Genomic DNA, 23,644 nt, shown 5'->3' on the forward strand with positions numbered 1-23,644 from the left:
CCCCCCCCCCCCCCCCCCCAAAAAAAGACATATTAAAAGGACCAATAAGTCGTTTTTTCCTCTCCTAAACATGAAGGTGCTACATGTAGCAAAACAACTGATTTGCATATGATATTATGCCGGTTATGTTATACACCCTTCAGCTCCACACAGGCACACACGCACACGCACGCAAACACACACACACACACACACACACACACACACACACACACACACACACACGACTTGGCTTTCATCCACGGAGGAAAAGTTACAGAAGACCCGGCTGGGATTAGTGTCTGGAAAATTGAGATTTCTGCTTCACATTGGGTTGCATCCACAAATCCAGGAGCAGTCTGCTGATAGGCGCCTTGGCCCAGACTTTAATAGCATTAATGAGAAGCAGTAATTTCCTCCTAATTTTTAGTCTAATTTCAGGATATTAAAAATAAAAAGAGATAAAGATGCTGCAGTAAATTGATTTATGGAATCCCTAGTCAACACAAGCAGTTCATTATTTGCCTCATTTTGACGTTAAACACAAGGCTCTCGTCTTCTGATAATGTGAGAAAGTTGATTATGGGAGGATGGTGGTGATGATGATGATGAAGCACAGAGCAGACAGAGAGGGTACATCCTCCTAGCACTCTGGTATGTCCACAGCAGCTGGTCTAATTGGGCTGCTCAGCTCAGTCATCATGTGAACAGCCCTGGATGTGAGGGGACACTCTGTTATGACAGCTGGTTTAAAGGGTGGCGATGGTCGGGTGCACTTTGGTAAAATTAAATTTAGAAATAAACTCTCAAATTGACCATGAAATTGGGGAGAGTACAAACTAAGCACGTCACAGCTGGGTCACCCTACGTTGTTGTTGTTGCTTCTGTGTGTGTGTGTGTGTGTGTGTGTGTTCCTGCTGCTGGTGAACAAATTTCCTGCTGATTTTTGCCATTAATCTGTATTTGAGCTGAGTGATATTCCAGGGAGATGTCACAGGAAAGGGAGCCGGCGCAGCAGTCAGGGACATGAATCCTCCCCCTGCAGATACAGGGGGGAATTCTCTTGAGATTTTGGACTGCATCCAGAGTTAATTTTTGCAGACAAAAACGTGACTTTAATCCTGACGATATAAATGATTTGTGCAGAATTGTCGAGATAACAGGTTGTAAGGTCAGGAGGAGAAATGCTCCTTAAGAGCAAAAAGCGTGATGACAGAATGGGGGAAATGTTGAGCAAGAGCAGCGAGAATGAGAGTTAGAGCTGCTGGCTGCTCAGTACATCTGTTTCTGAATGAAAGCAGGGAATGCAGGGAGAGGATGGATGGGAGGGACAAATGACTGAGAGCAAAGATTGAATTGATGTCTCAGCAAATGTGAATTATGTAGAAATTAGATTTTGCTCGTTACATAATAAGAGCCACAGAACATGAAAGTGTTTCAGTATAGTGGTTTTCTTTGTTCTAAAATGTCTGGATATACAATTCTTTTATTAAGCACTGTTGCATACACACCAGTGGAACAAGCCTCCGTTCTTTTGCCAGTAGAGCTGCGTGGCATTTATATCAGATGACTTAGGAGATGCAACAAGAGAGGTGGTAGAGTAAGAAGGAGATATCTAGAGTAGATTAGAAGGGATGAAGACATTTGAACCAAACCATGAACGCAAATACATATGTGTCAGGAAGAAGGACAAACATATGCATGTGCATTTATACTCCACTGGATCCATGCTGCAGGTATTTAAGGGGAAGTTAAAATGTGTTTATATGATTGATATGCAAAATAGGACATAGTTATAAAATTTAGGTAAAAAAAAAAAAAAAAAAGTCACCACAAAGTTAACTATTAAATTGCACTGTCCTTCTAAGTTTTGGACCAAGAGGACAAGTTTGTCCGGTCCTCACTTTGTTATGAGGCTATCAAGAGTTTTTAGAGCAGTTTGGGTTACAGTTAGACTTAGGCTCAGGGAGAGATTTAAGCATGCAGTTGTGATGGTTAAATTGACGTGTTAGGGAATGCATTATTCCCCTAAAATAGTCCTCACATGTACAAAAGTATAAGCATGTGTGTGTGTGTCAATGCTGAATGGACACAGGGGCTGACTTTCCCAGCTATTCTCACCTGTAGACAGTAATTAGGATGGGCATGTGTTTAATGTCGTGCACACATTATTTTACGGTAACTGCCTCGGCCGGAGCGTGTCAAATGTTTACTATTAGAGTTGATGGGCCTTCGGGGGAACTATTAGGACAGTTTAGACTTGTTCAAAGTGTGTCTAATTCGGTAGGGAGGCAACATGATTTATGATGAATCCTGATGGCGGTTGGATTTAAGGAACAGGTTGGACACCTGGCAGTAATTTTCACCAATTTGTTTTGCTGTGTATGTTTAAATCACAGTGGCCCTGTGCTGCGTGTGATTGTGTGAAAGTGCTGCTCTAATGTACTTTACTGCTGTCCCAGGTGGCGTTTGCGTTGGCGTCTAAGACAGAGCGGGCGGTGCAGCTCCCCTGTGACTCCGGCCAGTACACAACCAATGGAGAATGCTGCCAGGAGTGTCCACCAGGAGAGGGAGTGGTGAAGAAATGTGGCGTCACACAGACTGTCTGCTCCCAGTGTTTGGACAGTGAGTAGGAATGTTTTATTAACCCTTGACCCCTTTAAAAAATGTCTATATCTGAAATATGGGTTTCTTTTTAACCAAATTACCACACAAAAAGGAATTGGATTCCATACAACTCTCTTTGCCAATACAACTGATCACTTTCATTCCTGACTAAACTCTGTTTGTTCCTCTGATCTTAACTATTAACTACTAAAATAATTTATAACTTCTGCTTTTTTTAACTCAAATATTTGGTAAAATTCTATATAAATGAGGTTTATTGACCACGAATTCCAAAAAGTACTGTAAAACTAGTGGTTGTAAGGTGGTGCTAGGGAAAACTAAAAAAATGTCAGAAAAAGGGACAAATATGTCAAAACTTTGTCTGTTTTTTAACCCGGGAGGACAACACAAGGGTTAATTTATGGAGTTAAACAACATAAGGACTGTTAGCTACTGTACCTTCTGATCATACCCAAGGCACGGCTACCACTTATGCCTACAATACACTAGAATACTAGAAAGACTTTGGTGACTAAAGACTAAAGTCTGATATCATCTCACATCTAAAGACTATCGTCTCACATCTAAAGTCTAAGACTATTATAATATGTAAAGACTGAAGATATTGCAGGACCACAAATTGCAAGACTACAACTAGATTTGTTTTAAAAGATTTACCCAAGCTGGCTAGCCACTGCTAGCATTAGCTGGTAACTCAAGGGAAAGTTTGCAGATTTTCTGTTATGCCGTACATGGCAGATGAACGGCGGCAGTACTTAGAGGTCCGTGTTCATCCGCCGGTAAAACTCCCGTTGGATGACATGCTTCAGAAGGGTTGAAATTGGCAAACTTTCCCTCTTTAGTGTTTAGCTTAGCGAGGCGCCATAGCGACCATAAACAACACTGGCTCTAGATGTTTTGTGCTGGAGGGAGTGCACCCATTGGTTGTTAACAATGTTCAAGTGATTTACCTTCACCACCAAGACTTAAAACTTACAATTACTGTACATCAAACACGTTTGATTTTGTCGAAACATCAAGACGGGAAAAAAGACTGTTTTATGACCACTTACACCAAACGACTGAGACAACGGAGCGCGTCCCAACTCTAGCAAGACGCATGATTTCAATCTGATCTTGGAAACTAGCCCGCAACAATGGAATCGCTTGAAAAGTCGTTGAGTGTAAGGTTGGCATTAGGCATAAATGGTTTCATAAATCATTAAAAAATGCTTTATAGATCAGTTATTAGCCATCAATACCAAAAACGTCTTGGTATGCTGGGGTTGTTAGAAGTGGTATCAACCATTGTCTCATTTTCTTACCATCAGCTGTCAGTTTTATGTTCTTTTGTGTCTTGCAGCTTGTGCTGCCAGCCCCATTCGTGGTGTTCAAAATGAAAAACATTACATTTAAATAAAACACAACAGTGACAAGTCTTTCTACAAACAATGTCAATAGACTTGTTGTCACCAATTTTCATCTTTGGTACAATGTGGTTCCAATAAAATCTGAGCATAGTCGGGTCAACATTTCTTTCTTTTATTAGATTGATGTGGGTAAACATACACTGTAATAGACTGGATAAGTAAATTATAACACCAAAATGCTAAAACTCGACTTAACAGAAACTCCACTTTCTAAAGTGTGTCAAATGTAAGAGGATTATATTCAATCTGGAGACAATCAAAATATGGAAAATACATATGTTAACGGCCTGTCTTTACCAGCATTACACACACACACACACACACACACACACACACACACACATTAATGCAACGTGTCTGCATTGACATCATCTTTATTTAAACATTCACATTCATTTGCTGTGCCTAATTTAATGCTTAATGGCAGATTGGCCCCTGAAATGAAAAAAAGAACATTATAGCCAAAACAAACTCCTATTTTTCAATTTTATCATTTGTATGAAGTGTCTGTTTTGCCTTTATTGAGTGTCCTGAGAAATAAGACAGGAATTCACATGTTTGATGCTTGTAAGTGGGTCCAAATGTATTCGCTGGCAGCTCTGCTCAGGCTGTGAACCATTAGCACTCGCGCTACAAACCAGAGCTGGGAGAGGTGCCAACACCGCAACAACCCAGAGAAGGAGAAGAAGAAAAAGAAGAAGAAGAAGAAGAAGAAAGAAAGGAAGAAGAGCCAATGCTGCTGTTTTTCTAGATTGGGGTGTCTTTCTGCGTCACATTCCTGTAGCTCTCTGTGACCTTTGAGATGTTGGTGTAGTCAGAGCGCTAAGTAAAAGTCAAAGTATAGGTCGCGAGCATGGCCGCATATTCAGGAAGAGCTGGAGAACTGCGACCTTTTCTTACCTTTTGAAAGACCATGCTAACTGTGTCAGTTTGAGACTTTGATGTGACTGACATGAAAAGAAATCCAAAATTAGTATTGTTTAGAGTGCACACTCAGTTGAACATTGATTAATTGCATTAATCCACTGATACACATGCCACATGTAAACACTGAGAAAAGATGAATGTAAACAAGCACTTGAAGTCTTTAGCATCAAAACACAATAATATCAACTGGATGTCATGATTATTCTGGAGGTATGATTGCAGGCTGGAATGCTGGAATGTTCTTTGTCAAGAAAATTGACACTCTGATTAACCTTGCACTTGTGAACTTCTTTTCACAACAGATACTAATCTCAACGTTGTGTTATGTTATTAAGAATCTCAAGTCTGGCTGATACCCCACCCCCCTTTGAAGTTATTATTCTCTGCCTCGAGGAACTCAAGCGCTGCAGCAATGGGTTCAGGGGAAGAAAGCCAATTCTCTACTATATAGAGCGCAACAGTGCCACAGGGCACGAGTCAATTTCACATGAAGCGTCTGTCCAAAAAAATCTGTGTTAGGAAAGGTAGTGGCGTAACATTTGCAAAAAAAAATTATGCAAAAAGAAAAACAAGACTTCTCTTGGACTTCTTATGCTTATGCATCTGTGTTGTTAGAAATCCAGTCACACCAGTAGGTGAGAGTGAGCAGTGTGATTAATAGTCTTTATCAAATGTTGCATATGATAGACTGGAGCAGGAAATTGCTTGAGTAAAGGTGCCTTGAATCCGTGGAGACACAGGTCGCAGCCTCACAATCGTCTGGACTTTATCTTCGGTTTGACGTCATGTAGGGTGACCATATTTTGGCCCAGCCTCGAGACACAAATTCAGACAGGCTTCTCAGAGGTTAATGAACATGCTTTATTATGCCTCAATGGTACAAACATAACTTATGTAATAAAATAAAATATGTAACAACCTGTAACAAAATTATAACTCTTTTCAAATAAATAAATACGAAATAATGTTCAAAATATAACCTATTCTGTGTCATCTTCAAATTCCAGCTTCAACTAAATATCTCTGAAAACCTATTACATGTAATAAGATAAGGTTTTTTCGGTGTCCATGTGAGCTTTGAAATCTCCAGTACCTTCATTAGACACTGAAACAGTTGTGCTAGCTTTGCACACGGTGCACTCAGCCTCCCACTTGTTGGACGGTACATGGAAAGTTATTTTGCAGTGCAACTGTTAAGTTGCATTTATGCTTTGGATCAAATGTCTGATCTGCTCCCTGTATATGCTCCACTCTCTGCTTCCTGTATATGCTCCCTGTCTGATCTGCTCCCTGTATGTGCTCCCTGTCTGATCTGCTCCCTGTCTGATCTGCTCCCTGTATGTGCTCCCTGTCTGATCTGCTCCCTGTATGTGCTCCTTGTCTGATCTGCTCCCTGTATGTGCTCCTTGTCTGATCTGCTCCCTGTATGTGCTTCCTGTCTGATCTGCTCCCTGTATGTGCTCCCTGTCTGATCGGCTCCCTGTCTGATCTGCTCCCTGTATGTGGTCCCTGTCTGATCTGCTCCCTAAATGTGCGCGTCACAAAGGCATCTTCTTGGGAATTACATCACGCAAAAAATTACCGTAGTTTTGTGTGCAAAGCGCCAGTCAATTTTAGTACACGCTTAATGGTCCCATGAAAAACAGTGAAAACTGGACATTTTCATGAAATAAATTATAAATTATAAACCCCCCCCTCCTGTTTCCCACCAACTCTAGTTTCTCCATCCTGTACTTGCTTTTCTCAGCAAAGACCCCCCCCCCCCCCCTTCTCGGTTGCTATGACTCATCGTCGGTATTAGCGGATAAAATGGTGTTAGAGAGCCAGGCACCAAAGGGCACGATGGGCTCATTCATCATACATACTGATACATCAATGCATCTTTACTCATTTGATCCAGCTAATTAAAGCACATTGAAAACACTATTGTGCCTCTAACAGTGAACAATTACCTTGCTCTGCACTAGAGGAGTGGTAAACACTCAACAATTAAGATCAAACACCCAGGAGGCTGCACTCAATTTCCGGTACGAATGCATTTTCGTTGGTTTCAACATTGTTTTTGGTTTAGCAGATACAATCTTATTGTACCCGAGGCCCATAAACTAAAAGAAAACTGAGTGGGATTTATATGGAAGGTAGAGGCTGAAACATTAACCTTACTTGGAAAACTAAAGCTATGAATACATTTTCCAAAGTGCAGAAATGAATAATTGAAGAGTAAAAGTCAACACATCCATTTCCTGTTTCATGGTAAACGTGGGAGCATCTTTATTTACCGCGACCCCCCTTAACTTCCCACTTCCTGCCAGTGTAACCACCCCCTTCTTCGTGGCCTCCCGATCGTGGCTCGGGACGAGTGCCAGCGTCAGCAGCGCTGCAATATTTATCAGTCTCCTCCACTTTTCTCTGCTGTCATGGGAGACAAGACAACCTGACCTGCCTCACTAAGTGAACCATTGAAAAAAAACTTGCCCTGCAAACATCTCAAATAAAAAAAGAAAAAGAAGACAGAGACTCACGAGTCAACGTAGCGTTTAAGAAGAGCCCCGCTGGCCCAACGGAGCCCACTGGGGGTTTAAAGGTGGATGTAGAGTAGAATCCCAGCTGGTGATGGCTGACTCAGAGCATCAAGAATCGCTTCCAACGCTGGATCATGAGGGATAAAGGAAGGGAAAATTGCAAGTAGGGTGTGGCATAAGCAGAGTTTGATTTTCGAGCCATGGAGAGCAAAAAAAAACTTCATTGCAGCAGCTGAGACCTGTCCTACCAATTGGGGAACACAGCACGAGGACATATGGACAAAAAACATGCTAAATAAACATGTGTTTATTTTTATAGTAGATTTTAAATGACAGTAAGTGTTCGGCCTGCAGTCTGTTGAGATGCCTCTTTAAACATAGAAACTAAGCGTTATCACTCCATATAACGTTTGGAAAAAGATCCAAATTTTCCAGTTTTCCAATGAAACAAAAAAAAGTAATCACGTAGGTCCACAAAAAGGGTCCCGGAGTATCTCTACGCCCGTCCCATTCACCGGCCAGCTCCAAGCAGGTGGACGAGGCCTCTCCACTTCACCGTTTAAACAAAGTGGAATAAAACGTATAAAGTCCAAATCTACACAAAACGCACAATCAATTAGTAAGCTCACAGCAAATTTATATACATGCCATTTAGACAACCTTTATTGCAACGTTGGCACGGCAAGATGTCCAGACTAGTGCAACAGTACCTTTTGTTTTTGCGTTCTATGCTACTTGTCACCTTTTGCATAACCCAGAGCCCTGAAAATATATATTTTTTACTAAGGCAATATATGAAATTATATGGAGTACATACCACCATTTAGTTGCTTTGTGTCATTTAAAATGTTTATAAACTATCCGGTCATGCTAGATATAAACTCCACTTATGCTCTGTGGCAGTTTCAGGTGAAGCTTTGTCCCTACATGGCACCCTAACGCAGCTAAAACTGCTCAGCACAGGAAACAAGAGCAACTGTTGATTGTTAAATTACAACAACCCTCCTTTGATATCCTAAAACACCTGTTTCAAATCTGAAGGGAAGTTTAGTGGACCAATGAAGCACGGCGATAATTACACACAAAAAATGTTTCATGTTCAAAAAGACAAATAAAGCAGTCATGCAGCTTTCCCCATGTGGACAATTTATGTACAGTCAGCAGAGGGTCAGGAAGAAAGGGGTACCTCTGCTGAACCGGGGACCCTGACAATCTGTGGAGTGGCAGAAATGGCCATCCTCACTAAAAGCTTACACCTAAAGTGCTGATTGTGCAGATCATCAGGCAGTTTCAAGGCCGTCCAGAGCTACATTATTGATGACACTAATGGGGCACCAAACACATCAGTGTTTTGGAGGGGGGTCTTCAGGGCTGAAGTGGCCCATTTTAAATGCATCATCCCCCAGTACACAGCCAAATCCCTGTTTACCAACGGTCCTTTTTTCTTCTGCCGAACATGAAAGATCTGATTGCTGAGATGCGCCGGTCATTGCTCAATTGGGGGCAATTAGGAAAAAGGATCATATTTTATTAAAGACGACACTCTCCACCTGGTTCTCGATGCCCTTTTACTTTCGTCTTATAGAGCCCAGATTAAGGCACTGAAACAAAACACACACACACACACACACACACACACACACACACCTCTCAGTGCATATGGTGGCATTTAGACGTGTTTATACACACAAGGACTGCAAAGGGGCTCATGCATGCAAGTTAAAATTAGCCAAGGAAGCCTGCGCGCTGTGGGGTAATTGAAATGAATGACGAGAGCTTTGCCTGTTGAGCCTGACCGCAAAGAAAAACAAAGGCTTCGGACTCACAAATTCAAATAATCGTTTACCTCCGAGGTCTGTCATTTGTCTGGTCCGGTCAGTTGGTGTCACTCTCTTTTATCACTTCTGCCTCCAGACAGTAATAAGAGCAAGGGTTGATGACAGATAGAGAAAAAAACAAGCAAAAAAACAGCACGTGTGCGTGTGTCCATCCGAGAAGGAAACTAAACTGACTCACTGAGTGCCCCATTTCCCCAGACCTATCAGTCATACATCAACTCTTTGATCTCTAAATTCTGTTTTTTAGACTCAGGTTGGACGTCTGACTCAGTCTGTGAGGGTGGTCTGTGCAAAACAGTCCTGAGATTCTCTCGAGCAAGTTGACCGGCCACCCTTACTCGTTGATCCGTCTTTCTGCCTACTCCCTACCTGTCTCGATATCATTACCTGCATCTGCCCCCCTCAGCCAGCCTGTATAATGCGACAGCTTTCATCGTCGGCTTCTTAGCTGTGATGCTGTTTACAAGGTGTTTAGAGCTTGAGTCTGTGCCAGTGTATACATGCCAGAGCCGCTTACAGTGCAAAGCAAGTGCTGGGACATTGCTGCAGGGCTTTTCACACTGAATATATACTGTTGCTTAACACGACACCCACTAAGCACTTCCCATGAAAACACACACACGCACGCACCCACACAAAAAGTCTTACACAGCCACACAGTCATATGGCTTTATTTACAGTTACACACAGTCCCAATGATTTATTTCACTGTAAGACAAAGAGCTTTCAAACTCCAAAGGCCGGTTTACTATTGACACATCCGAGCATGCGTGCTGCAATGTGACGTCAGAATGACATAGATCTCGGTGGCAGATCTCTATTTTATTTCAGTGGAGAGCGACAAAGTGGAAAAGAGGAAGCATGGATGAGATGGAGGGTAGCCATGTGATGGATGGATGTCCGGACTCTCAGAGTGACTGCAAGTCTCTCTTGTAAACTTGGGTTAAGATGAGTTCTTTTATGGTGAATGAAAAGCTCGATCCGACGAACTAGGTCATAAAATCAGCAATGCTGCTGCCAGTTCTGTCGTTGTTTACCTTCTTCTTCTCATAGTCCGTAGAAATAGAGAAGTCGGCAGCCTTTCCTCATTAGCACCACCTCTGTTGAGGAGACGACTGCAACTAGTGTCGCGACCACCACGCGGGCGTATAAACGGTAATGGCGCTCCCATGACGTCACACTGAAGCTCGACAGATCAGCTGCGGCTGGTATACCGGACGTTTAGGGAGATTGATTAAACCAGTGTTAACTTGGTTTTTGTTTCATTTTGTAAAATCAAGAGTGACACAGGGAGTCACTTAACAGTTTACAAAGCTGTTTCAACTTACATTTTTTTCTGATAATTTCAAATTGCTGCTCCTCGCCATCCCGCAAATTAGTTTTTTTTCCGCAGCAGGCGGAAAACGTCACACATTGGGTCCAAACTGCAGCTCTTGCAAGGTGACCGCTCTCATGTTAAGCACGCCACAGAAAAGGTAAAATGGGATTTGAAGAACAGTGAAGTTGCCTCTGTAGTGAATCTGAGCTGGAGATTTATTTCCCTGTCAGCCTATCTACTCCACTCCCGTCTCATTCAACCACTAAAACACACTCACTGTGTGCATTATTCATCAGGCATCCAATTATATCTGAAAATAATTCTATGTGAACATGCAATATTAATGAATTACTTTGAGCCCCTAGGAACTCTCAGTGTAAGAATAAACTAATTTGAGGTCATCACTTCCTCAGCAATGAACTCCCCCGAATCCTCATGATGCAAACGATTCTGGAGAGCAAATCTGAAGTGTTTGAGGTAATTGAAAAGCAGCAGGCAATTAGTCAGCATTGCTTGTTCAACACTGATCTCCACAACTCAGCTGTGGTCTGCTATCTCAATGCTGTTGTTCTTTAAATGGGGAAGAAAAAACGAAATTGCCTTCAGCCTCATCTGTACTTTGTGTCTTATGCTGATTAGCTCATGTTAGCATGCTAACATGCTTAATGAACATAGTGAAAATGGTAAATGTTAGTTCTCCCATAATCCTGCTGACACACAAACGAACAAACAAAGGGACAAACCGAAACAAAACCATTACCTCCTTGGCGAAGGTAACAAAGACGTTAAGCAAAGTCAAAGACCAGTAGTTTCTCCAGGCTCCGTAGCGTCATTGCTGACTGACAAGCACAGATATAAGTATTCAAATCATTCAATCAGGAGCAAAAACTGGTCCATTATTGGTCGTATTTAAATATTCTACACAGGAACTTAGAAACTAGGTTAGGAAATTAAACAATACCATGTCCTTTTGACAAATATTTAACTTCTGTATGAATGGCTCGGACAGCAGTATATTCAAGACCACAATGCACTGAGTAGATTTTCTATTTGGCAATTAATAAGTAATTATAAATGATATAATAGTAATTTTTTTTGTTGTTGACTTTTCCACATTTATTTTGACAGGACAGGTAGGTGAGAAAGGAGAGCGAGAGGGGGAAGACCTAAAGGAAATTATCACAGGTCGGATTCAAACACTGGACCTCTGCGATGAGGCATAAACCTCTCAGTATATGTACCCACTGATCCAACCACCCACCATCCAACAGAATATGTATGTGTTTAGTCAAGTTTATATTCGGCAACGTGAATAAACTATTGGCAAAAGATGTACACAAACCTAATTTTAGCAATGCCACATTTTGGCAGAATGACTCCAACAACTCTCTAAAGCCTTAATATGTACCCGACTGATTGCTTGATCACTTAGGTATACTTAACACAAGTCTTTATCATCTGCACATCAGCGTAAGCATGTCGATGCACCTGCCCTTCGCTCCGTGTGTTTGACTGAGATTAAAGCGGTTTACTCGGCACAGCACAAACAAATTGGGATCGATATTGTAATAAGCACTGCAGGCTCTTGACTCGCTCTCCGACAAAAGCACCTTTCTCGTCCCGGAGCACAAATCACTAAGAGCCCAATGGATCAATGTGTCCTCCCTTCTAATGAATTTGCAGTAAACATGATTAATGTCATTAGACTCACTGTTTATCCCTCTGTTTATCTCCTCATATTTCCTGCTCTTTCCATCGTCTAACCTTCTTTACTCTTCTTCCTCTTCTCTTGTTTCATCCCTCTCACTTTTCTGTCTCGTCTCCTTTGACCTGTCCTCTCTCCTGCAGGTGAGACCTTCTCAGAGAACTACAGTCACACAGAGCAGTGCAGGCCCTGCACTGAGTGTACGGGCCTGATGCGCATGGAGACGCCCTGCACCGACTCCAACGACGCCATCTGCGTCTGCAACTACAACTTCTTCTTCAACGGGATATCCGGCCAGTGCGAGCCGTGTACGGTGTGCCCAGTGGGCCAGGGTGTGTTCGCGCACTGCGAACACGACCATGACACGATATGCGAGGAGTGCGTGGACGATACCTTCTCTGACCGCGAAAGCTCCCTCGACCCCTGCCTGCCCTGCACCATCTGTGATGAGGAGGACAGTGAGATACAGCTGGCTGTGTGCACACCAAACAGCGACTCGGTCTGTCACAGTAAGTCTGCCACACACACCGGTCGCTTTCACACCTTCAGTCTACGTAACTCGGCCGACACCACAGAAAAGAAAGACATATACTGTTGTCTGACTTATAACAAACAAACCGAGAGGTGCAAACATAAACTCTTATGACCGATGGGTAAATCATTCATTGGACATCATCAGCATCACATAGACTCAGGGAAGAAAGAGAGGAACTGATCAGATGATTGACAGGAAAGTAATTGGGAAGTATTTTGACATATGACTAATGGTGGCAGTGTTTCTACAGGCATAATTGCCTCTTGTCTTCACACTTCTTCTAAATATCTTCTAATGTTATTTTTTATGTGACAGTACTGTTGCTTGGACAAAACAAGTGACTTGAAGATGTCATTTTGGGCTTAGGAAATAGTTTATAAACCAACAAAATGGATTAAATAGAGAAAATAGTCATTAGTTACTAATGGCTATTTTCTCAATTATACTAATGATTAGTATTTAACATAAATTAACATACATTATGGGTTTATGTGTTTTCGCTAGTGGAATAGGTGGTTGTAAGTATTATTAGCTGAGTCTGTAACTGGACCTCACCTGACATAAACACCAACTAAGTGTGGTTAAGTGAGGTAATTCCGTTTTACTTATATTTTAATGAAGTAGGTGCACATAAGCGTAACACACCTCTGTGTTGACCTCTTTTTACTTTCTGATGTATCGGTTCCCCTGGAAGCAAAGACACTCCTTTTCAAGCCATTTGGGTGTGGTTGTTTGGTTTGTATCAGAGTTTAAGTGACAGCGCTCACACTAGCCAAAAAGAAATGAGCCAATCAGGCATGTGCACCAGAGTTTGTTCGAGCGGCATCAAACAGGTTAGGTATGAAAAGCACACTTAAATGAGAACAAGAGCAGAGCACATACTGCGCACTCAAAGCTGTGTAGGAGCCGTCACATATGTCTCAATCACATTCGAACCAGCCACAAGTGACTCCCACATGCGTCTATGGAAACAGGCGAGGTCGAAGGTCGGTGCTGGTCATGTTTTCAAATGGCAGGAAGTTGAAAGCTACAGCATTAAAAGGTCAAAGACTCCTGCAGTGTCAACACAGAGACAATGAATAATCTGCTCGCCCACAAAGTAGAAGGCAACATGCAAGGAGCATAGGCGAGCTACTTGTATTTAAAAGTAGAGGCAGCTGTAACTAAGGAAGCAATAAATTCTCGGGTTGGACGAGGCATGAAATCAAGCTCATCGGGGGGCAACAAGTTTCAAATCTGGGAGGTAAAAATGTCTTAGGTGGCATTGCTCTTTGTTTCCTCAATACAAATCTGCTATCTTCATTCAATGCAATATCAGATAATTGAGGACATTAAAGTAAGGCTTGACATCTTGAGCACTCGTAACAAAAACAACCTTTTCCCAACAACGGACCCTGATTTCAGAGGAAGTTTGTGGTTATGGTCCGTCCCTACGTAAAAGCTATTTTCGTTGCCGTGAGTTTTTTTATGCATGCATTGACCAAAGAGGCACTTACGTTAGAGTGAGGGGAGTGATTAAATGCATGTAAGCAAGCATTTAATACCACAAGCACTTGCTAATGCAGGACATTTATCGATCTCCCGTGTGCATTAAAAGTTTTGAATCCTAATTGCAGCTTCTGATATGAATGTTGGGATCTATACTCTAGCTGCAATATTCTTTTTTCTAAGGCAGGCTTGGGGGGAATTTCACGGCCTAAAACGCTGGCAGGTATTTTAGATCCACCATGTTAATGAACCTCAAAAATCTGTCAACACCCTGTTGTGGTAACGAGGATGCGCTTGCACTGCAGGGCGGGTGTACATTCCTCTTTTGATAGGCTGTAATGGCTCTGACAGACAGAGGAGAGATAGACTGGGGAAATAAAAGAGCAGTAGTGGGAGATAAGGTGGAAGAAATGCTAATAACATAGACCAGTGGTTTGCTTGAGGGAGTTCCAGGGGGTCCCAACAAAAAAATAACACACAGACAGATGTATGAGTTTGTTGGCCATGGGTTTCATACATTCTGAAATAAAACATCTAAACAAAATCCTATCAGATAGGGGGCCCCTGTGATGAAATCTTATTAAATGTGGGTCAGCGCAACAGTAAAGCTTTGATCATTAATAAATTGTCACCACAGTTTTTTCGAAAACAAACAAAACCTTTCAAACTCTGGCTTCTGCTCAGCATTTTAAATCATGTGCAGCGTGTATATATAAACCCAACCCCGTTCTTCTTTTCCTAAACTTAAGCATAGCGTTCTTCTCACATTAACAGGTTTTTCTTACGCCAAGTGGCGAGTATTTGTACGCTCGGTCTACACAGCGTAGACATAAACATGGACAGCTCAAAGAGCGTACTGATAACACGCCACTTGGCCTAAGAAAGTTGGTGTGTATTTATGCAAAGTCATGATGCCACCAGGTCGAGGTTTGCATAAAATCTGCCAGATTTAATTACAACGGGACACAAAACAGTTGTAGCAGTTTTTAGCCATGGTGAATGATGGAAATGTCAGACTCTTTCTCAGTCCACCTTTTTTGCCCAAACATAAGTATCTCAACAACTATTGCCATGAAACAGACTTCCTCTAGTGCCACCACCAGGTTGTGGTGTTGAGTGAAATGTCTTGACAACTGTTGTTTAAATTGCCATGAAATTTCACTTCAGAAATTCATATCAACCTCAGTTTTACATGACTGAGTGGAAAGATGATGCAAAGTAACAATTACAAATGGTCATGGCACCAGGCAATGTCTACAACTGTGCCCATGCCAGCTAAGATCAAAGTTCAGCCTTGTCGATTTTATGGAATAGAAACAAGGTCATAAGAAAAAAGTCCCCACAACTTCCTGTACTAACACAAGGCTGAAGCTCCAGCTCTTTAGAAGTTCTGGAAGCAAGTGTACATTCCAAATTTCACATGGTGAGATGCTGGGAATGAGTATTTTCCCTGCTGCTTGCAAACTCTGCCTTATTTTTTTCCTCAGACACCAGATTGCACATATTTCTAACAAAGACATCTGCTATACAGTCATGCAGTCTAGTCAAGGAGAAAGCCATGTCCATTCTGAAAGACTCATCAGGCTGTTGTGTGACAGGACTGACAGCCATCAAAACAAACCCTATGCCACCTTAAACATGCAGAATATATACTGTATTCAGGACATATCTGATGCACAGTAGGCCACAATACAGCCCTTTGCTGCCCATTAAGCACCCAACCATGCAGCTGGTCCCACCTTTGACCCGCCCCCTCCTAGGCGATAGTAATGTAGCGGTAGCTGCTGGAGATAAGTGACCTTGTGGGACGTCCGTTTGAAAGGAAAGCCCTGTCTTGAAGCAGCAATGGGCCTGTGGGTAATGGCTGTAGTCACTTGTGGTGGTGATGATGTTTCCAGGCATTTCATGGTGGTCTATGATGCATGCAGATATGTTTTCTACAGCAAACAGGAAGTTGCATCGCTGGGATTCACATCCCGTTTGCCTATTTTTTTAGGTGAGGAAAATAGTTTTTTAATTCCTATCCTGCTGTCTCTTTAACTTTCTTTTGCATGCAGTTACAAAAGAAGAAGATATGATCGGGGCATTTTCAAATCCCTAAATCCCCAGTTCATATCCAGCTGTCACCAAGTGTAAATTACATGATACAATGACAGAAACGAAACAATGGAGAGAGAAAGGAATTGAGATGAGAACAGACAGAGGGAGCTGCAGCATATGTGCTGTGCTGGTATTCTATGCTGAGGGGTCGATTTGAGTCCTGGGATTTCTTCTGCTTATGCTCAGGTTTCGCTGAATGACCTCTATGAGCGTGCGCACGCACACGCGCACACACACACACACACACGCGTACACACACACACACACATACACACACACACACACACACACACGCACGCATCTCCAGCTTCAGACACACAAACACTTTTTATGAGCACCCAAAAATCAATACAGCTGACAGAAGGCTAACTCAGCCAAGTGCGCTTTAACTTGTGCATTTTTCAATAAACTCCGGACCTCGCACATGTGTGAACCTCTTTGATCTGCAATTGAAAACACATCCTGTGTCATTTATTGACAGGTCTCTGTCAGATTTCCAAAAGGTGCTATTCAGTCTCCAGCGGAGGAGATTTACATCGAAGTGTGGAGTGTCTGGTCTAGTGTTTGTCCTAAACATCAAAAGAAGAAGAGATAAAAAAAAAAACAGAGAATCACAAACTTCTTTTTCTCTTTATTATCCCGCTCATCACTCTCTGCCCTCCTCTCTACATTTGCTCTCTCTGTCTCTTCCCACAGTTGCCCTGGAGTGGCTCGGCTAGCCGAGTGGTGGAAGGTGGCCAGTGTGCATTCAGCGCCTTCACCGCTGAAGTATAATTACTCCTACTAATCAGAGCACTTTACAGCAGCTCCTCTGTTCATCTGAACCCCCTCCTCACTCTCTCCCAACACTCTGCCTCTCTGTCTACCCTCCCCTCCGCTCTTCCTATTAACCCTCCCTAATAGAAGACAGAGCGATCACTTGAATAATTTGCAGTATGCGATTGTGATGGATGTGTGTGCGTCCGGCGACAAACACAGAAGTAGATTGAGATAGAGGCAGAGCTGAGAGCGAGGGAGTGTTTGGCGGCTGATAAAGAGGTCATTGTACGTCTGATAGTTGCTCATCTCCACCCTGAACTGACAGAAGCCAAGACACCAACCTCTGCACAAGACCCTAGGGTTAACTTCACTATAAAGACCTCAATGGCTCATAAAAATTTATCTTTTTTTTTCTCCCCCTCTCGTCCACACCCCACTAATAAACACATCCCCCTACACACACAGCCCCACGCTCATAAAATCCCAGGCTAGTTTTATTTTGTTTCATGAGTGTTTTAAACCCACTGAAGCCAAAATGAAATTGTTAAAGCTCCACTGCCGCTCTTTAGCTCCCTTTCTGTTCCAGTTGAGGTATGCAGCCTCTGGAGCCCCCGGTTTATCCTTTGGTACACAGCCAGTTGTGTTTTCTACATCAGCCTTGAGAAGAAGAGGGAAAGAGGGGGAGTTACAGGAAAGATGTAGTATACTGTACTTAAGCTGTAGCTCTGTGTTGAGTCAGCGTTATGTGAAGCAGACTCCCAGGAGAGCCGTCATCTTGGCTCATTATGAGGAAGACAATTTACGACGAGTCCTCAGGTGTGACTGATGGATATAAACATCTGCATAGAGAGAACATGTCATTGCACCAAAGAAAGGCACTCAAAGTGGTGCAGGATGAATGATAGCCCAGTGTGGGAAAGGAAAGGCCTCTTTGACAAACTGTATGTAAAGCCAGACCCTCTGCACCCTTTCACACCTTCCCATTCACAATTTATTCTATTTGCAAGCTCAAGTTGCATTGCTAACACCATTAGCCAACCCTGCATTAGCTGGGTGATGTATGGCGGAGCTAAGGAAACCTGACTACATCCCAGGAAAGGTCAAGAAATGCATGTAATACAGACACCAGTGTTCCACTCCTCTGAGCGCTCCCTCCTTTTAGACAGATCTGAATCAATAGCATCGCTTTAAATAGGCCTCTGCATTATTTCTGTGTTTCTAAGTATGGCATGCACATGTGGTGTATTCTTCTGTCCGTGAAAGATACAGTACTTTCTACCATTTCAGTAAACCAATTCCCCCCCGGCCTTGTGGGGCAGGAACGCCTTGTCATCACCACGCAGGCAGAGAGACCAACGCCCAGCAGAAGTTTCTTTAAATATGTCCACATAAGTTGCCCATCAAGGTCCCATCGGACTATTAAAGGGAGTAACTGCGTGTAAATTATGCAACAAATCAATGTAGAGAAAATTGACTATCTGCCATGTCAGTGAAAAGAGAATATACTGTACGTGTAGACAGCCATTGCCTGTGACGGTCTGCTGAATTTCTTCTTCCTGTTATCTGCCCTCATCACCCTCTTCAAATTCTCCATTTAAAAGTCAGAGCAAATAATGAGCTTTTCTGCTTAGAGCAAACATTTAGCATACACAATAGTGTTGCTGAGAGACAGTAGGTCTATAACATCATGCACAAAAATTAAGTGACAGCTGTTAAATGTGGCAATACATTTTTTTTGAAAGTGCTTTTGGGTTTAGTTATCCATGTTTTGAGATATCTTTCTCCAAGATAATGAAAAATAATCTACAAAACACACCGTCAACAGTCTTCATACACACTATTTCTTTGGTTCAGAGTAGTTCCAATGAAAACATTTTGACAGTGAGGTCCGTGGGTTATCCAGAGTAGCCAGGACATTGTTCCTGGGAAGACACACTGCTGTTGAATTATTAAAACTTTAAAATGTTTCAATCCTGTGAGAATCACAACTTAATTTTTTTCACCTCTAGTGAAATGGGGTAGAGGTAGAAATGTAAGAGGTTATTATCTGTGGGAAACCTGGACAAATAATATGTATATTACTTGAGGTGCTAGCCATGAATGTAAATCCGAAAATGTATATATTACTAATCACCAAGTTTTTTAAATTTCAGCAATGATTTAAAATGACACTAATGTATATACAGTCTACAGATTGGAAAAAAGGATCTAGTTTGAATATATTTAGCAGGTGTGAGTATTAAAGATACTGCCTCAGTAAATGTAATGCATTAACAATGAAGACTGAAATCTAGTTACAACACATGGCAACCAGTTAGGGATCAATTTCACTTGTCTGTAATCATCACACTATAGAGTTTAATCCCTTAAAAAACGGAACAATTGTAAAGTAGGACGACCCCTTAATAATTTGGGATGGAGCGTCACAGTCTTTGGCCTTGTAGGAAGCCTCGGGGGTCTCCACAGGGTTAAACCTGAGCGTCTGTACAAAGCTAATGAGGAGCAGCCTGAGGTTCTGCTGGGAATTATGGGCTCAGATCTGAACCAGGCTGCACATTCTCCATCCCCACTAAGCTGCTGAGCACAGAGGTGTTTGGGTTTTGGCTGGACAGGCCCTCTTCTCTCCTGCTGTACCGTACCCTGAGGCAGCAAATAATCTGCAAACAAGTCTTTGAGACTTTCAACCATCTGACAGCATCACTGCAGTGTTAGTTACAGGCCTATAATATGACAGGACTTGTAAGAGAGATGTGATGGATAAATTGTGTTTTCAAGACAAGTCATGCCCATCAGAGCGGGTATGGCGCTGCTGCTGAAACATAGGAAATTACACTGTATCATTACTGGAGCGCACAAAGAAAGAGTAAATAGGACAATTTATGAAAATGACTCCTCTCGCCAGGCTTCGCTTTGATAGAAACCAGACCCGTCCAGTAGCAGAGCCTTCCTGCCTCTCTGGCCTCAGCAAAGGCTACACTCAAAGTGATGACCTCCCTCAAGCCCCCGACTTTGTTCTTCATGGATCCATATGGCCTTGATGTCATGCACTGAGCACAGATCACATAGATGGTAAAGTGGTGAAAAGAGACCTGGCTTGCAGGGCACTGGCCTGGTGTGTGGTGGGCTGGTGGGGGACAGATATTTGCCCCCCTCGTCGAGGAACATTCCTTTTCTTTTTGCGCACAACAACTCAGCCAGACTCCATCTGTCTATCTGAAACAGCTGCTGCATGTGTGCAGTGTATGAGACATCTGGTTGGGGACTTGGTGACTAAAACCCCCAACAAACAAACTCTCAGAGAAGATATGAAAGTGTCTTGTCATGATTTCTTGTTTTTTTAATCACGCAAGTGGCTAGGCTCTGTGGATGGAAATGTAGGTCGGTTGGTACAGACATATCTCAAACTGTTTGGATTTAAATTTGGTCCATACAGTACATTCATGGTGCCCAGATGATGACTCATAAGAACTTTGCTATGTATGAGTTTTGACATTGAACATGAATTTGAAAAAGATTTGGTACAGGTTCACGTTACTCAGGATGAAATGTACTTTAATTACTTTGGCATCCTCTAAATTGTCATGGTCGCACCATCATCACGTTAAACTTTCTGTGTTTTGTACCAATTAGCAAATGTAACATGCAAACCCACTCAATTAGAATGGTTAACATTTGAACCAATTACCCTTCTACTTATTTACTTTGAACATTATGCCTGCTAAGCACACAATTGTATGAAGTAACTAAGAACATTTACTGTATTACAAGTACAAATCTGAGGTATTTTTTCCTTGAGTATTTCCATTTACAAATTTATGATGTATTATTATAAGAAAAGACTTAATTGATTCTAGAGCTACCCAGTCGGCAAAACTATATAGCCTCACTGAGCTGCTAGAATGGCCGTAGACTTCATTTTGTCTCTTTCTCAGTCACATCTAGGCATGTCTTTTCTCACAGATGCTCCCTTTTCTCCCACACAGATCCTCTGCTCCCAACATATATCTCTCCCACCTCCGACATGGGCCCGTCTGCACCCTCCTTCACCAATTACTTCCTACCCGATGGCTCCGACAGCCCGCTGCCAGGAGGACAGACGACCACGTCCAGCGCCGGCTCTCCTCGCTTCCTGGGCCACGGGCTCAACGAAAACCTCATCCCTATCTACTGCTCCATCCTGGCCGCCGTGGTGGTGGGCCTCGTGGCCTACATCGTTTTCAAGAGGTCAGTTAGTAGAAAAGAACGGGATGTAAAGCTGCTTTGTGGTTAAAGACATTAGCACAATTGAGTTTGCACCTCAGACGCATTATAATCTAGGACAAAGAGGGTGATGGAGATAGTGGCCTGCTGGGTGGTGTTGGATAGAGTGACAGATGTTGCTCCGGGCTAAAAAAAAAAAAAAAAAAAAATGCCAGGAAAGTGATGAAATATTCAGGCCTGCCATGGTCAAAGAGTTTTGACCCACTTCTAGAGAATCACTCGAATGTACAACAATGAGCTTTAAAAAAAAGAAAAGAAAAATAAATATAAAAAGGTCACAACATTTAATACATTACAAAGGTCACACACAAACACATTAATGAGGACACAAACCACACGCATGCAAGCACTCATACAGAGAGATACTAGCCCGGGATGAAGCACATCTAAAACAAGTAAACAAGCTCATTAGTGAAATTGATTGTTTGAGAAGTGCCGAACGGGGGAAATTTGAGTGCCTGAGTCACGCACACATCTGGCTAATAATCCTCATGTATTTATCGTCATGCAGAAAACAGACTGCAAATCACGTGAATGAGGTGTTCAATATACTGTAGAACTCAATAACTAATGAATATTTTAATTGATTCATGAGTAATTCATCTTTCAAAGTGAAGCATTAGCTGTTTAAATGTAATGCAAATGTGTTGTGAACTTGTTATGAGCATCTTTTTCTTAATATGTAAAGGTACAGTATACAATGAAAACAATTTAGAATTAAAATTCATAGTAATTTCTTTCAGACAGAGCTAGACAAAAGCAGCCTTCTCATTTCTAGCGGGTGACTGTTGACCTTGCCAACTGGCACTTGGAGTTTATCCGCTGTAGTCAGCTAGCTAACTAAGCTAACGTTAGCCCCATTGAAAAGAATGCGGTTTCCACCTAGATGTTTCAAGCTCACTTGTTTTAAAGAATCTTGTAAAAGTTTTTTTTGACATGTTCTTGAAGGCTACAGTAAATACATGCTATTGTGCTAATAGACTGATGCTATGCTGCATACAACAGTTGAAAGGCCGCATCCTCATCCGATAACAGCTTTGTTCTTGTATTGCAGTGTGCAATGAAACATCATACTTCTACCATAAGCCTGTTTGGCTGCTTTCTGTACATACTTTGTGTATATATGTTTATATTTTTACTTTTAGTGTCAAGAGAAAAGTCTTTTAGGATGAGGACTAACTGGTGCATTCTGCAAGCATGGCATGATCCATGTAACCTAGCATAACCTGTAACCCAACAAGCTAATGCAATCAGCTGCACCCTTGGAAACACTCTGTTACTGTAGCTGCAATAATTAGCCAGACATGCTAACGTTTGCAACTTATGTAAGAGCAGACAAACTGTTGCTGTTTTTTGCTCATGTGGTTTAGTTTTCAAAAGTATACAAATGATTAAGATCTTTCCAAGAAATAGCAAAAGAAATATACCTTTAACTACAGTATATGTGAGCCTGCTCTACCACTGAGCCAACCCGGCCACCGCAATCCTCCTTTGACTTGCCGTTTCTCCACAGGTGGAATAGCTGCAAGCAGAACAAGCAGGCAGCTAATAACCGTGCAGCTACAAACAACCAGATGGTGACACCGGAGGGAGAGAAGCTGCACAGCGACAGCGGCATTTCGGTGGACAGTCAGAGTCTGCAGGAGCAGCAGCAGCAGCAGCAGGCCCAGGCTGAAGTCCAGGCTCAGCCCTCACACTCACGCACACAGGAACAGATAGGTAAGCATAAAACTCACTCTTTAGTTTTGTGATTAACACAAGTACGAATATATTAATGATGGAACCAGGGCATTGCTTAGGGCTGGGCGACCATCCAATATTATTGTAACCTTTCAAGTACATGAAATTTACATTACCAAATACCACAAATCTATTTGCTATAATGTGATGTACACCAAGTGTCTTCTTTATTATTTACCGCTGTACAGTTTAATGCAATCCAATCCAACGGTCTACTTTTACTATGCCTATAATGATCATTAATTGATATATTTTAGCATTGAGGACATACACTCACCGGCCATTTTATTAGGTACCCCATGCTAGTCACGGGTTGGACCCCCTTTTGCCTTCAGAACTGCCTCAATTCTTCGTGGCATAGAAGTTGGGTACATTATGGTCATAAAGGGATGGACATGGTCAGCAACAATACTCAGGTAGGCTGTGGCGTTGCAAC

The 23,644-nt window shown here is 42.3% G+C and overlaps 1 protein-coding gene and 1 long non-coding RNA gene across 2 annotated transcripts in view; one reads left to right on the forward strand and one right to left on the reverse strand.

Moving 5' to 3' along the window:
- Positions 1–23,644, forward strand: part of ngfra (nerve growth factor receptor a (TNFR superfamily, member 16)) — a 31,012-nt gene that overhangs the window by 833 nt on the left and 6,535 nt on the right. Inside the window, exons 2-5 of the mRNA XM_034894043.1 lie at positions 2,442–2,604; positions 12,470–12,835; positions 21,192–21,432; positions 22,982–23,187. Of these exons, the coding sequence (XP_034749934.1) occupies positions 2,442–2,604; positions 12,470–12,835; positions 21,192–21,432; positions 22,982–23,187 (976 nt within the window). The remainder of the gene's footprint in view (positions 1–2,441; positions 2,605–12,469; positions 12,836–21,191; positions 21,433–22,981; positions 23,188–23,644) is intronic.
- LOC117957941 lies at positions 11,725–22,947 on the reverse strand. The gene is made up of 3 exons (XR_004659625.1): positions 22,906–22,947; positions 21,670–21,672; positions 11,725–11,848 (listed from the first exon to the last, which is right to left on the reverse strand). It is a non-coding gene; the product is annotated as an uncharacterized LOC117957941 (long non-coding RNA).

This window comes from Etheostoma cragini, chromosome 15 (genome assembly GCF_013103735.1).
Source record: "Etheostoma cragini isolate CJK2018 chromosome 15, CSU_Ecrag_1.0, whole genome shotgun sequence".
NCBI classification, from domain to species: domain Eukaryota; kingdom Metazoa; phylum Chordata; class Actinopteri; order Perciformes; family Percidae; genus Etheostoma; species Etheostoma cragini.